At 47.4% G+C, this 15,243-nt stretch overlaps 1 protein-coding gene across 5 annotated transcripts in view; it reads right to left on the bottom strand.

Annotated features, from left to right (window-relative positions):
- Positions 1 to 14,615, bottom strand: part of GET1 (guided entry of tail-anchored proteins factor 1) — a 26,856-nt gene extending 12,241 nt beyond the window's left edge. The window contains exons 1-5 of one of the 5 annotated variants that reach the window (XR_004297913.1): positions 14,424 to 14,615; positions 7,009 to 7,174; positions 5,872 to 5,939; positions 3,962 to 4,076; positions 789 to 2,448 (exon numbers count right to left, since the gene is read on the bottom strand). Coding sequence is in view for 4 of the 5 variants with exons in the window: in XM_032392581.1 (XP_032248472.1) it covers positions 2,375 to 2,448; positions 3,962 to 4,076; positions 5,872 to 5,939; positions 7,009 to 7,174; positions 14,424 to 14,525 (525 nt within the window). In the remaining variant the exon portion in view is untranslated. Of the gene's footprint in view, positions 1 to 98; positions 2,449 to 3,961; positions 4,077 to 5,871; positions 5,940 to 7,008; positions 7,175 to 7,272; positions 7,310 to 7,354; positions 7,427 to 10,704; positions 11,213 to 14,423 lie in introns of those variants that run through there. The other 4 variants (XM_032392582.1, XM_032392584.1, XM_032392583.1 and 1 more) reach the window with 4 other exon arrangements.
- Between the last annotated feature and the right edge of the window lie 628 nt (positions 14,616 to 15,243).

The raw sequence follows: 15,243 nt of genomic DNA, 5'->3' as shown, positions 1-15,243 counted from the left end.
TTGCAGGGGAGGCTCAGCACACACACAGATTGCAGGGGAGGCTCAGCGCGCGCGCACGCACACACACACACACACACACACACACTGCCCCCACTGAGAGCTGCACGTGTAAGAGAAACCATGGGACACCAGAGTGCCTGGCCAGCTCAAGGGAGAGTGAACTAGCTGACTAGCGTTATGCCTCCTTGTGGCAGCAACAGAAGCGTATTAACCCCATACAACAGTGTCTGTGGGGGTTTGTGTATAAAGATCTCCCTGCTTGATTTACCATACACGTAAAGCAAACAAAATTGGCATAAGGAGAACTTTAGATATATTAAATCAAAGAGGTGTCTATCTTCACGTAAAGCCATCAACTATATCCAGTATTTTTTCACAGAAACCCAAAACCTATCGCTATCCATACGTAAATAGGAAAGTTAAAGCACGAACGTTAACACCAACAATCCCAATCCTGTGGGTACGGGAGACTTTGCTTCCTTGCTTCCAAGTAGGAATTAAAAAAAAAAAAACACAGCAAACAGTTACCATTTTTTTATGTGTTACTTTTATAAAAAAATTTTTATTTTAGAAATGCACACAATTTTTCATTTACATATGGGATATCGCTGGAAGAATCATAAGAAAACGGTAACAGAAGATGGGGTGACACGATGGTCAAGGGTCAGATCTACCTCCCACCGTATCCCTTTCTGCAGCTTTTGAATCCAGTACCATGTTTATTATCTATTTAAGAACAATACCATTTCTGAAAACCCACAGTGACGTAAAACCTGAAGGATACTTACGTGCCCCTCGCGTCGGCCCTGCCAGCTGCTGCCGCGTGTGGCAAGATCCCCAGCTAACCGTGCGTCTTCTCCCCTGGCCGCTGTGAGCTCTGTCGAAGCCTTGAGTGTGAACTGAAAGAACGGGTCTTTAGGAGATCCAGAAGGCTCTCGTCAGGGAGACTGGACGCGGACAGTGAGCCAAGGATGTCCCCGGGCAGGCCGTGCGTGGCCACCGAGCGTTCACCGCGCACCGGGCCCCTGATGCGGGCACCTGGGCCTGGGCCCCGCAGCTTCCCCGTGCCACCGCCTCTGCCTCCTCAGGCGGCCCTCCCAGCCTCGGTGGCCCGGGTCCGCCCTCTGATGCTTTTGCTCTAAGTGCTCCCGTGACTCCTGCTGCGATCCTCTCTTAAAGCTAAGTCAACCTGGGCGGGGGCGTCTGAACTAAAGCACCACAGCATTTCTCCAGTACAAGGCATGGAATTAACAACGAGCTGCTTATTAGACCACTACAGAACTCAAGAATACAAATATGACAAGGACGATATGACCTTTTAAAAACCAGTGACAGAATTTAGCTTTACGGGGCTGTGGCCAAGCAAAGTTAACAGTTAAAGTCCTCCGTCACTTGTCAGTTACAAACTGGTCATAGCAAGTAGGCGGGCTGTAAGGAAGAACAGTCACACAAGCCCTTGCAAAAATTTTAATTATGAAAGTGTTTTACATGGGGAAACCAGACTTACTGTGGTGATCATTTACAGTGTATACAAATATCAAATCACTACGTTGTAGTCTTCAAACTAATATAATGTTATCTGTCATTTAGAACTCAAAAAAAAAAGCAACACAACAGTAAAAAAAAAGTGTTTTGAAAAATGTATCCACTCATTTTAATTTAATCAGAATTCCTAGTTTGTTTTTTAACTTTGTTCCATTCTACAGAGCATAAATATTAAATGCTTATAAAACACACTTCATTTGAAATGCTTTAAATATAAAACACACAATTCAAGCATAAAACAATGCATTATGATCCCATGAATACATTTACAAAACACAGTAACGAAAAGTTAACAACTTCAAACAAGTAGATAATCCTATACGCAGGCTCCCGTATGACCTTTTAAACAGAGGATGAAAACCACACAAGCGATGTCAATTAGTGTTATTCTTTTAGTAGGACTACGGGAGACTTCAAACTCTGGTAGTGGTATTAAAATTAAATCGCTTTCTAATCTGGATCAAAAATAGTGCTAAGTCTTTTTAAAGTACTTAAGTTAGAAAATTTTGACTTTCCAGTTGGCAATGTGACCTCTGAAGGACGCCAATGGTGCACAGCCCCAGTAACGTGCCGCCAAGGCCCCTTCTTGGGACAAACCCGGGGCTTGCTGGCCGGGTCACACGTGGGAGAGCCTGGCCTTCCAGCTCGGTGACAAGTGTACAAAATCAGGACTCTCGTATCTCACATAAAATCCAAGAACAAACACATTCAACAAAAAAACTAACCTGTGTGCTTTTATTTCCTTAAAAAAAAAAAAGTATCAATCAGATTTGTAACCTCCTCAGCGGAAATCCACTCCCTAAAATGTCACAGTTGCATCTGTCTTCTTTCAGCTGAAAGGGTGAAGCACAATCGCCACAACCTTGTTACAGACTAAAATCCAACAGGTAATCCCAACGCCACCTGGAAGTACAGAAGCTCACCGTCAGAGGGCATGCCAACAGTCCCACCTGCATTTCCTGCCTCTGCTACCCTGAACTCACAGGAAGTCGACCCTTTTGCAGCAGCGCTCGGCTAAGCCAGCCTAGGTGTGTGCTTCCTGGATTCAGATTCAGCAGGCCTCCTCCTGAGTCACAGGGCTGCCCTCCTTACTGAACAGGAATCACACAGAACAGCTACCGGAGATGTGCATTGTTATGTATGATATTAACAAACGGTAAAACCGCCCAGTAAGACTGTTTTTCCTTCTCAAAAAAGCATTATGAACACAGACAGCAGTGCCTACCCATGCCTTTCTTGCCCAGCTGGTGATGGAGAAACAGGAAGTCAGGCAGCAGGAGTGGCCGATGGCCCTCTGGATGCCCGGAAGGGCGTCCTCACGCTCTCCTGCTCAGCAGCACTGACAGCCCACGGGCACGGTGCCCACAAGGTTGGGTGGGGGGAAGAGGGGGCAGGGTGGAGGGCGTGGTGAAACTGGGATCTCTGAAACACTCCTCTTCACTCAGTAATTCATCTCCAGCAACAGATCACAACCAAAGGCTGAATGACAGGGATGTGTGCGGCATGCAGCATTATTCCTGATAGTAAGGACTTAGGACCTAAATATGTATCTTTTATCAGGGGAATTAGTAAATCATGATATATCCCAATGAAGAGCAAGTTATTCAAAATTTCTTAAAAAGTTTAATGATATGGGAAAGGGTTTACAATATAAAGTAAAAAGGGGTCTAAAACTGTATGTGCCAGATGATCTTAGTTGTATAAAATAAATGGAAAAAAAGAGTGGAAAAACATACCACAAAGTTAAGAGAGGTTATCTACAGCTTATGAGATGTTTTTAAATTGTTCTTATATCTCTAATCATTCTACAATGATATGTACCATTTTTTTTTTTAAAGATTTTATTTATTTATTTGAGAGAGAGAGAAAGAGCATGAGCAGGGAGGACAGGGAGAAGCAGGCTCCCCCCTGAGCAGGGAGCCCAATGGGGGACTCGATCCCAGGACCCTGAGAACATGACCTGAGCCGAAGGCAGCCGCTTAACCGACTGAGCCACCCAGGCGCCCAATATGTACTACTTTTAACACCCAAAGGATATTATTACCTTTCAGAAATAAAAGAATGACCAATAGCAGTACATGCTGGAGAGAGGCCAAGCAAAAGAAACGAAGAGAGGTCACAGAACCTAGGAACTAGAGATCGGGGTTTCACTGAACAGGGTATCAGACAAGGTATGGGCTGACATTCTGCAAGCAGACCCAGGGTGAACTCCAGCTCTGCTACTTAACATTTCAGTGACACTGGACAAGGTAAGTAACTTCTCTAGCCCTATTTCTTCACCGTGAGCCTTGTGCAAGGCCAAGACAAAGTACTGCTCACTAGTCAATGGATGAGCTTGGGTTCCTTCACCTTGTACCCTACACGTCTACAGAAGCCTATCCGTATTCTTCTGCTCTGGTTTCCAGAAACTTCTTACCTGCTACTCTAGTCGGAAATGCTACCAGGCGGTCTAGCGGAGTGATCCACTTGCTCGGTACCACAGCTACGGGGACTGAGTAGTACTTCCAGATGAGCGACACCATCAGGGCAGCCTGCGAAGACAGTGCTGGTGAGTGCAGCAACCCGCCGGCCACACGCCCAGTAACCAAGGAGGAAGAGAGACGGGCAAACACTAAGGAAACTCTCCAAACTGGTGACTTCAAGCCCCACCAATCCAGTCCTTGCAGGACACAGACACATCCACACAGCCACTAATTTGCTGGCACCCCGAAACAGAGTGTCTAATTAAAGACTAGTTCACGGGGCGCCTGGGTGGCTCAGTCATTAAGTGTCTGCCTTCGGCTTGGGTCACGATCCCAGGGTCCTGGGATCGAGCCCCACGTCGGGCTCCCTGCTCAGCGGGAAGCCTGCTTCTCCCTCTCCCCCTGCTTGTGTTCCCTCTCTCGCTGTGTGTCAAATAAATAAATAAAATCTTTAAAAATAAATAAATAAATAGAGACTAGTTCCCAGGACACCTAGAACACACTGCTGCCAAGTGGGGTAGCCTTCTTAGTGAATTGCTATTTTACTGTTTTAATCTGAATAATAAATATACACTATTAAATTAGCTGATAAATTAACCAAGGTCTCCTATAACAAAGGTATTCTTTTCTCACTGAGCATCTCCTTCAAGTAGCTAGCCTACGATAAGTACACCCTATTAGTGACAAAAGCAATCCCTACCCGGACAGTGAGAAGCACTTTCCACGTCTGCATGCCGCGCAACAAGCAATGACCCAAACTGACCATCTTAGAAAATACAACGTCTAAATAAGCTTCTCTCACTTCCCCGCAGGCTCCCCAAACTGCACTGGAATAAAGGCAATACGAAAGAGCCCCAGAGAAGCTATTCCAGCATTCATGTGCTAAAAAACCCCCATGTTTCACAACGCAAGAGACTTTCTTGGAACCCTCGTGCACTGCTGGTGGGAATGCAAGCTGGTGCAGCCCCTGTGGAAACAGTACGGACGTTCCTCAGAAAGTTAAAGATAGAAATACCATAGGACCCAGTCATTCTCCTACTGAGTATTTGCCCAAAGAAAACAAAAACACTCATTTGAAAAGATACATGCACCCCTATGTTTATTGCAGCATTACTTACAGTAGCCAGGACATGGAAGCAGCCCAAGCGTCCATCGATAGATGGACGGACAAAGATGAGGTGGTGTATTTACATATATTTACACACATACGTACACACACAGTGGACTACTACTCAGCCACTAAAAGGGATGAGATCTTGCTGTTTGTAACATGGGTGGATCTAGAAGGTATAATGCTATGTGAAATAAGTCAGAGAGCAAGACAAATACATTTTTTAGACAAATCTAAAAAATGAAACGAATAAACAAAAAGCAGACCTATAAATACAGAGAACAAACTGATGGTTGCCAGAGGGAAGAGCAGTAGAGGGATAGTAGATAAAGGAGACTAAGAGGTACAAACTTCCCGTTCCAAAGTAAGTAAGTCATGGAGATGAAAAGTACAGCAGAGGAAATGGAGTCAATGACATCGTAACCACGCTGCACGATGAGGGGTGGTGATTACACTTATCGTGGTGAGCACTGAGCAACAGAGAACTGCTGATTCATCATGTTGTACACCTGAAACTAACAGGACACTGTACATTACCTGTACTTCAATTTAAAACCAGAGAGAGAGAAAGGCTTTCTTTTAGCCTAACTTATGAACGCACAGCGTTCGGTTCCATGCCCACCGGAGAGCACAGCACAGCCGCGGGAAGTGGAAAAGCCTGAACTCTGGACCTGGATTCTGGGGGCCACAGGGCCCTGGAGGACAGTCCGTTATCAACTTTAAAGACCCCAGGTAACACAATAGTACACTTACTTGCAATACATAGAAGGCAACACTTATAACCCATTTTATCTTGGCCAATTGAGCTGTCCGAGCTTTCACTGAAAGGAAAAACAGGATGAAATCATTGTATCAGTCCTGAAGAGAAAGGAAAATATTCAAATACACAGAAATGTTATTCTCCTCTTATAAAATATCTTCTAATCATGTTGTGTAGCATTTGCTCAGTATATTTAGAAAATATAAAACAGAATTTCTTAAAAGCCACACATGATGCCATTCATTAAAATAGTCACGCACATATTGTAAGATTTGAAGCTTTAATTTTGAACACCCTTAAAACTATCCGTCTACACCAGAGATTCTTTTTATAGTGTACTTACCAACAGGACTACGTTTGCTTCCCAGGTCTCCCTGTCTACACAGTACATTAACCCACACGTGGGAGCCTAGCTTTTCCTGGGCCTGGGGGACCCTCCGTATGTCTTACTAGCCTGGAGAAAGCGGTCTCACTGTGCGAGTTCCCAGCACGTGGGTGGAAATGTCTTCATCACAGAAGACTGTTAGGGACGGTGGCGACCACAGCAATGAACAAGACCTGATCCTGACCCTGTCAGTCTATTCTCGGATAAGGACACTCTGGGCACGTTGGAGAGCGTTCACAAAAGCCCTTGGGCATCGACTGTGACACTTTCTCTAGGCTTATCTTGAAAAGTGTTGAGGGACGCCTGGGTGGCTCAGATGGTTAAAGCCTCTGCCTTCGGCTCAGGTCATGATCTCAGTGTCCTGGGATCGAGTCCCACATCGGGATCTCTGCTCAGCGGGGAGCCTGCTTCTCCCTCTGCCGCTCCCCCTGCTTGTGCTCGCTCGCTCTCTCTCTCTCTGACAAATAAATAAAATCTTAAAAAAAAAAAAGAAAGAAAGAGAAGCGTTTAATTTGAAAATGTCTACCTACAGAAACAGAAGAAAAGCTAAGAGGATGTTGTTTCTGTGTTTAGGAAGCAAAGGTTCACCAGCAAATAAAGAGAAAGTAATCATGACTACTGAGTTTCTTCTGGACAAACATTGAGAACATCTAAGAATCAAAGCATATATCCTACCAATCTTATAAAAAGACTTCTCTATTCGTCAGCCCCCATGAAGCTTTCCACACTACAGCGAAACCAGTACCGTGAGTTTTAAGCTTATCCGTCATCTTGTTGATCTTTCTCTCTAGCCTGGCGTATCTGGCGAATTCATCCATCATGTTGACAGTGGAGAGCTCCTGCTTCATGTCCTGGATCTCTGCTCTCATCTGTGCCTCCTGCTCAGCATCCTTCTGCAGCAGCCTGGACATCTGGTGGAGTGGACAGCTGCGGTCAGTGCCTTCCCACAGGGGGACAACTCCCCCCCATCCTACTGCTGCCGCTTCCAGCCGGGCAGGCTGCCCTTTACCTGAACAGCCAGACTCTGCGGCCTAGTCCTGCTGCCCTCTATGACCACCACAAAGACAAAAACTCCCTCTGATGTGACTCACCGTTCTAATTATACGTTTCCTTTTGCAGACATGCCTATGGATCGCTCCAGCACAAATGTCTGTATCTTTCACTATAACTGTAAAATTGTGATTATAAAGTGAAAACCAATTCCAGGCGTCAGTCAGGTTAACAGGACCACACATCCTCTTCCCTTCCTGAAGAATTTAGTCCTAAATTAGGTAGGCAGAGGAAGGTGGGCGGTGCTAGTGAGGAGGGGGTGGCCCAGCAGCAGGACTTAATCCCTAGCACCATCAGGAGGGCATTCCCACAGAGGGGCCCCTGGCAAGGGAGGACAGAGCCAAGCATGGTGATGTGAGCATCTCCAGAAAGGGCAGCCTGGCATAGGACGCAGAGTAAGAGGCCTACAGGATAAGAGGAAAGCACCCAGCCAACCCCAGCGACAGAGCCCAAGGGGGGCCGGCAGGCATGGGGGTAGGGCAGGAGGAGGCAGCAGTGGGGATGCGAGATCAATTACAAAGCACTGATCAAATCCAGTAAACATACTGAAAATAATGGGAGCCAGTTTTCTCACTATCAGAACAAGGGGTTAGGAATATGGAAGAACCAGAATGAATCCTGCAGTGTTGAATTAGAATTGGAGGCATGGGTGTGAACTCGCGGTTTTTGGCAGGTAGAGAAATACAGACATAAATTTTGTGAAGAGGCGCCTCTGACAGCCAGACCCCACATGGGCCGTCCCCAGATGCCACTCACCCTCACATACAACTGCGGGGACACTGGCAGGCGGGAGCCCAGGGACCAGATGGCAGTGGCCACTAGGTGGCGCCCGGCAGCCGGCCAGGATGCCTCAGGATCGCCCAACAGCAAGGGTGCGGTGAGGAGGGAGGGTGGTGGGGCGGCACCCCCCCTTCGGACCCGCCCCAAGTGAAGAGTGAACGTGCCACGGCGCCAGAGGAGATGCAATGAGAACATAACATCCCTTCTGTGACACGGGACAAAGATGTTCTAAGCATTCTGCAAACTCACTGCCCTTGCCATATTCAGAAAGGTCAGCCATACAAGTGAAGGAAATACCGGGAATCCTGCCAGACTGAAGAGACGTGGCAAGTATGTGCAATGCACAGCACTGACCGGGATCCTTTTGCTACAAAGGACCTTGAGTGGGACAAGTGAAAACAGGAGCAGGTCAGTAGGAAGGTTCCTGATGGCTGTGCTGTGGACAAGGCACCTGTTTATACAGCAATGTGTCGGGGAATGCAGGGGCTCAGGTCGACAACTTATTTTCAAATGGTTCAGGAAACAAAATCAGTTCTTTGTATTGTATGCGTACCTTTTCTGCACGTTTGTTTCAAAATTTTAAAAACAGATTAATGAAAAAAGATGAAAGGGGATAATGTATGTAAGTGTACGGGCACATAGCAAGTGCACAATAATTGAGTTTGTCCCTCCAGCTTGGGGTCCCCTCTGCACAATAGGGCAACTCTTCAGATAGAGCCGGGGAGCCACGCCCCATCACGGGTCTCCCGGGGCGTCTGCGCAAGTGCGGGGTCCTGGGACACCCTCTGAGGTGGCATTCTCTAGCGCCTGCACAATGAAGCCCTTTTCGTGGGGACAGAGGTCTCTCAAGGGCACCTGCACAAAGCACAGTGTGTTTGCCCCTGCGCATCTTCCTGCAGGCTTCACGCCAAGAGTAGGGGTCTTCAAACCCAGCTCTGTCTTCGTCCCCTCTGCCCTAGCCTGACCCCTACCCAACACTTGAACTAAAGGACATATATACTCCAACCTGATCCACCCTAGAGACAAAAATAGGAATGGGCCAAATTTTCTTTAGAAAATCACAGAATCATCTTTCAGAGCAAGAGTCTATAGATGTTGCTTAGCTTTATAAATCAAGAAACAGGCACAGGGTGGGGAAATAGATTTTTTGAGGTGATAGATATATTCCTTATCTTGATTGTGATGGTGGTTACCCTATGAATAAGTAGCCCAAAACTCATCAAACTGCCCACCTACCTAGAAACAGTGAATTTCACTGAATGCAAATTACACATCAATAAACCTGACGTTTAACACTAGATCTTCAAAAGAAGAAATAGAAGCACAAGCACATTACTTAACAGTATAGAGAACACACACAAAAAATTAAAAACTGAAAAGACCAAAGATGTTTACTCAGGACTAGAAGGTGAGTGAGGGTGGGAAAATGAGCTTGTGGAGAAGTTTAGGATCTTATGGTTAAATTAGACAACTGTAGTTGGGAGGGAAAATGAATAAATTATGTCTGCAAGTACACAAAAATATTTGGAAGTGTTTAAATTTGCAAATAGGTACCTATATTAATCCAAGACCTCCTTATTAGTGACAGTTAAAATGTACTAGAACTATGAATTAAATTTTAAAATCTAATGAGATTTGAATTTAAGTGTTCTGAATATTAATTTTTCAAACAAAAATAAACCTCTGACCTCCTTATGTATTCAAAAGCACCTTCCAGGACATTAAACCTCCCACTTGACAGAAACAGATAAGCTATGTGGGGTACAGCTTTTCAAAGACCTGGAGATGGGTACACAAAGAATTCTCAAGCAGAAAACAAGTTTTTCAAAATTCTTATTAAGAGGACAGGCAGTGGAGAAAACAAGGATAGAACCAATCCTCCTTGTCACCCTTGTCCCTCAGACGCTGGCTGCCAGCCTGCATGAGCTCATAGTCTCCTACCAGACTCACCCTCAGATCCTGTCCAAGTTCCACACCCCTTTCCCAACAGACAAAATGTTACGTTTTGAACTTGGAGTCACACCAGGGAAGAGTCAAACTCCACTCCACCACTCAGTGGCTGGCATCTGGACTAGACCCATCTGAATTAATATATAATGACATTTAAGCCCAAAGGTTCGTCCCTCCTGAAACACAGGGGGCACCAGGGGAATGACATGCTGGGGTTGCCCACTTAGATGTGTCCCTAATACTGGCGACGCACTGCTCATCCCGAGAAGGGACCAAGACTCCTGCGAAGCTGCAGACCCACATGAGGGCCCCCAGTCTGGAGCCCTCCTCACAGCACTGGTCCTGCGCACCTGGACGACCCCATCCACGAGGCCCCAACTGCGCATGTGCACTCAACCCCCCCTGCCCCCTCAATTACCCCCACGACTAATACTCGCGGGCCATCCTCACGCCTGGTGGTCCACAGAGGAACTCACGAGGCGAGTGTGCTCCCTGGAAAGGGGGAGGGTCTCAGGAAGGCCCCTACAGCAGCAGGCAGGTCCTACAGTGTCTGTCCCTGGCCGCAGAGGCCTGGGCCCCCACAAGGAAAGGGAGGCGGCCACTTTTCAGAGCAGAAAATGAAGGGAATTTCAAAGTCATCAAATATGAAAATGGCAGTCACCCCACAAGCCAGATCCCAGAAGGCAGCCTGCGCCGGGCCCATGCCCAGGGTCTGCAAAGCGGGGTGCCCCGGAAGGGAGGGGCTATTACACCAGCGCAGCACCCACTCTCAGCCACGTCAATCCTGGGGCGCCTGCGTAGTGCGCCTCCCTACACCCCGCCTCCCACCGGAGTCCCCGGGGCGCATGCGCAGTGCACACAGCTCGCCAGGACTCTCGCTCTGCCCTCTGCCACTGCTAGGCCTGGGGCGCCTGCGCGGGGCGCCTGCGCAGTGCGCCTCCCTACACCCGCGCGCAGGGGTGCTCCCAGGGGCATCTCTGTCTCCCTCTTCCTCTGCCTTTGGCTGAAGAAAGTCCTGGGTCACCTATTAAATGAACCTGGCCCTCTCATCCATATGCCCTGTGACCAGCTTCAAGAGAATTAAGAACTCTCAGGAAAATTCCAACCAAGTCAACACCAGGGACTGGGTGTCCTCATCCAGGCCCCCATCTCTACCCACGTATTCAGCTGAGGCCCCCTCCCAGGACCCTGCAAGGCTTTGCTAGGCAGAGGACTTGTGATACTTAAGAGACTTATTCAAGGGCCTCAACCAGCCTACCTAACGGGATGGTGCGCCCCCCCCCCCTCCTTCTAGCTGCGTGGAAAATGCTTCTGAAACACTGGCAGGAAGGCTATCTTTGACGTAGGAGGACATGGCCCATTCCCAATCAAGCTTTGTTTCTCCTCGGGAGTCTTTCCCACTTAGGTCCTCCAAAAGGGCCTGCAACAGGCAGCCTCTACTGGTCATGAAAGAACAGCATCTTACCCTAACCAGGACCAGAGCGTTCCTTACGGCTTTACACTGACCCTCACCACAAACCCAGTGACCGGGCGGTACAGATCTCTTCATTACTTTTCCCTGTTCTGCACACCAACAGTAGGGGCTGTACTCTGCTAGGGTAAGTATATGTGACGACCCTGACAAATAGCGTTACAACCAAGGGGAAACAGGTTCAAGAAAGCTAATTGGTTTGAGGTTACAGAGGTTATACAACCTGTGGGAAGCAGCACAGATTGTGAACCCATTGCTTTTTCACCTAAATGAGGAAGATCGAGGAACACAAGCCTCACGTACTTCTAGGCTGCAGCAATAACCCTTGGTGAGTGTGTCCTAGCTGCTGAGCACCAGTTTGGTGGAAGCTTGGTTAAGGAGCCTGATGGTGATAGGTCTTACTTATATCCACTAGCATACCCCAAACACACACTCCTCTTTCCCCTCTGCTAACAGGAAATTATGAGCAGCTCATAGAGGAATACAAAACTAACACAGCCTCTTTGAGCAATTTCATTTCATATAGCTCCAACAAGAGGTGAAATGGGATGGGGTACATAAGAAGAATCAAGGTAATATTCAAGAAAGATGGGCAGGCAAACCACAGAACGGGAGAAAATGTTTACAAATATATCTGGTAAGTAAACAATTCCTCACCCAACAACAACAACAAAACAAACACCCACTCACTCTCCGCTCTCAGTCCACAGAGGATGCCCTTCCCTTACGGACAAGCTCCTGATGCGCCATTAAAAAGGGGGCAAAGGACTTGAACAGACATTTCTCCAAAGAAGATATACAGACGGCCAATAAGCACATAAAATGATATTCAACATCACTATTCATTAGGAAAATGCAAATCAAAACCACAATAAGATGCCACCTCGCATCCACTGAGGATGACTATTATAAAAACAAAAACAAAACAAAACAAAATAGCAAGTGCTGGAAATTGTGGAAAAATTAGAACCTTGTATGTTGCAGGTGAGGATGCAAAATGGTGCAGCTGCTACGGAAACCGGTTGGGCAATTTCTCAAAAAGTTGAAAATAGAATACCATATTATCCAGTAATCCCACTTCCGGATGTTTACCCAAAAGTACTGAAAGCAGAGACTCGAACAGGTATTTGCACACCAGTGTTCCAGAAGCATTATTCACATAGGCAAAAAGGTGAAAACAACCCAAATGTCCATCAAAAGATGAAAGGATAAACAAAATGTGGTATACACAGACAATGAAATATTATTCAGCCTTAAAAAGGAAGGAAATCCTAACACATGTTACAACAGGGATAGACCCTGAAGGCATTATGCTGAATGAAAAGAAGCCAGGCATAAAAGGAAAAATATCGCATGATTTCACGTACATGAGATAATCAGAGTAGTAAAATTCATAGAGACAGAAAGTAGAACTGTGGTTGCCAGGACTGAGGTGAAAGAGGGATAGGGACTTACTGTTTAATGGACAGTTTCAGTTTAGGAAGATGGAAAAGTTCTGGAGATGGATGGTGGTGATGGTTGCACAACAATGTGAATTATTTAATGCAAGTGAACCATACACCCAAAAATGGTTAAAATGGTAAATTTTATGTTATGTATTATTTTACCACATTTTTTTTTAAAGGAAAAAAAAAAAGATAGGCAAAGGCCAGCTCTTCGAGGGTCTTTTATGCAATGCTAAGTATCTGGGACATCATCTTAAAGACTAAGCAGTATCCAGGGGAGAATGAGGGGTTAAGAGAGAATCTCCTATGCCTTAGTTGGGCAATGCAGGTAGAGTACAGTCCTAGAATAGAATCGTACATGAAACAGGCACTCAATGAATGCTGGTAGAATAAAGAAAGTAGAAATCCCGCCTAGTCTTAAATAACACCCCCTCCCCCATACACACCACCGATTTACATCAGGAGATAAGAGCAGGGAGAACTGCGTCTCCCCCAATAATGCTACAATGGCGTGCACCCAGTCTTTGAGGTCTTCCTGTCTGTCAGACTCCGGCTGTGGGCATAAAGGGGGCGCCCTTCCCCAGGGTACAGCTCCCTGTTTCCCACACACACCTCCAATCTACCACCACACCTGTATCCATGCTCCAACAGGCAGAGGGACAAAACTAGGAGAATCACAAACCAAGGATCAGTCTCCGCCCTAGTAGTCACTAACTGGATGACACAATGCAACTACCTGACCCTCTGAGTCAGACTCCTCCTCTGGGAGGTAAAGGGGCATGAGATGACATTCGCATCTTACAGCAGCCGTGACAACTGGACACGAGATAATGTACTCATGCCTACGCAAAACGCACGGCAGAGAGCTGCTCCCCGGTGCCCTTTGCTCTCTTGAATACAGGAAGCATGACACGGTGCCGAGATTCTGTCTACACTGCCTCCGACCGCAAAAATGGGGGCGGCTGCACCCTGAGACCCTTCCATCTGGGACCTGGCACGGCTGGTACTCCGGCACTACGTGCAGGGAAGGCCAGGGCCTCCGGGAAACCCTGTACTCCGCGCTGCGCCAGGCTCTGGACCCCAGCAGCGAGGGCTGCTTGATTCCTCCACCGACCAGGAGCTAACGGAAATAAGTGTGGCCGGCCGGCAGAGGGGCACTGAGAACTTCCAGTCTCGGGGCTGCTGCCACGTGAAAACGTGGCCAAGTGTTGCCGGGTCATTCTTTTTTCTCCCTGAGACCCCAGAAATCCGGATTTGGGGGTAAAGCTTTGCAACTCTTAGACGCTAGCAACTAAAAACAAAACAAAACAAAACAAAACTTAAAGCAGAACGGCCCAACCAAGACGCCTCTGCTGGCGGAACCCAGCCCTCACGCGGCCAGTCTGAGACCGCCGTATCTACGCCAGGCTCGCCGGGGACCGAGCAGCGACCCACCGGCCCCTGGAAGGCAAGGCAGCCACTTACGAAGGAGGAGAAGGACGGGAGGAGGATCCTGAGGACATTGCACCCAAACACGAAGCTGAGCACCAGCAGCCACGCCCAGCGGTCAGCCTCCGCGCCGCTCATGCCGGATGCTCCCGGTGGTGCCGGCTCCGCTAAGGTAACTCCATGGGGACCACGCCGGCGCCCACGCCGCGCGGGCGCCTGCGCAGTGAGGCCCAGCGGCCGCGGAGGCGCGCCGCCGCGCCTGCGCACTGTGCCACACTGGACCGGGAGGCAGGGCCGTCTTTTCCTCTTGGTCATGGACGCTTTCCAGCTTACTCCTTGGCCTTTCCGGCTTCCGTAGCCTTTCCGTACCCTCCCCACCACCCCCCTGGCCGCGGTTTTCCAAGCTCCGGTGGTTGGGCTGCCACCGGCTACAGGTTTGTTGTAGCTGCGAGCCACTTGTTACAATTATATAATGAGTGCTTTCTTTAAATTGACTTTTATTCCTAGATAAATTTATTTTAAAATAAGCCTCCCCATAAATGGAAAACTACCGTAATTATAGTAGCAAGTGACTGTAAAAAGAAACGTTTTGTAATCATATGTGAAATGTTTATATTTCAAAACAAAACACTGAAGTAAATCTAAACAATTTACAAAGCTCCATACCTAAAAAATAAGTATTAATCAGAAGGCACTGTTTACAATCAGCCTGTAATAACCTAAATTTAGGTGAAATGAAGTTTTATGGCAAAATAATCCCAATTCATGTTTGCATATAGTAGATAAAGCAAAAGATATATAGCTGGGGGCGCCTGGGCAGCTCAGTGGTTAAGCCTCTGACTCTTGATTTTGGCTC

Source organism: Phoca vitulina, unplaced genomic scaffold (genome assembly GCF_004348235.1).
Source record: "Phoca vitulina isolate PV1807 unplaced genomic scaffold, GSC_HSeal_1.0 scaffold68, whole genome shotgun sequence".
NCBI lineage: Eukaryota > Metazoa > Chordata > Mammalia > Carnivora > Phocidae > Phoca > Phoca vitulina.
The sequence above is the reverse complement of the archived record's forward strand: the minus strand, read 5'-3'. Positions and strand labels throughout refer to the sequence as shown.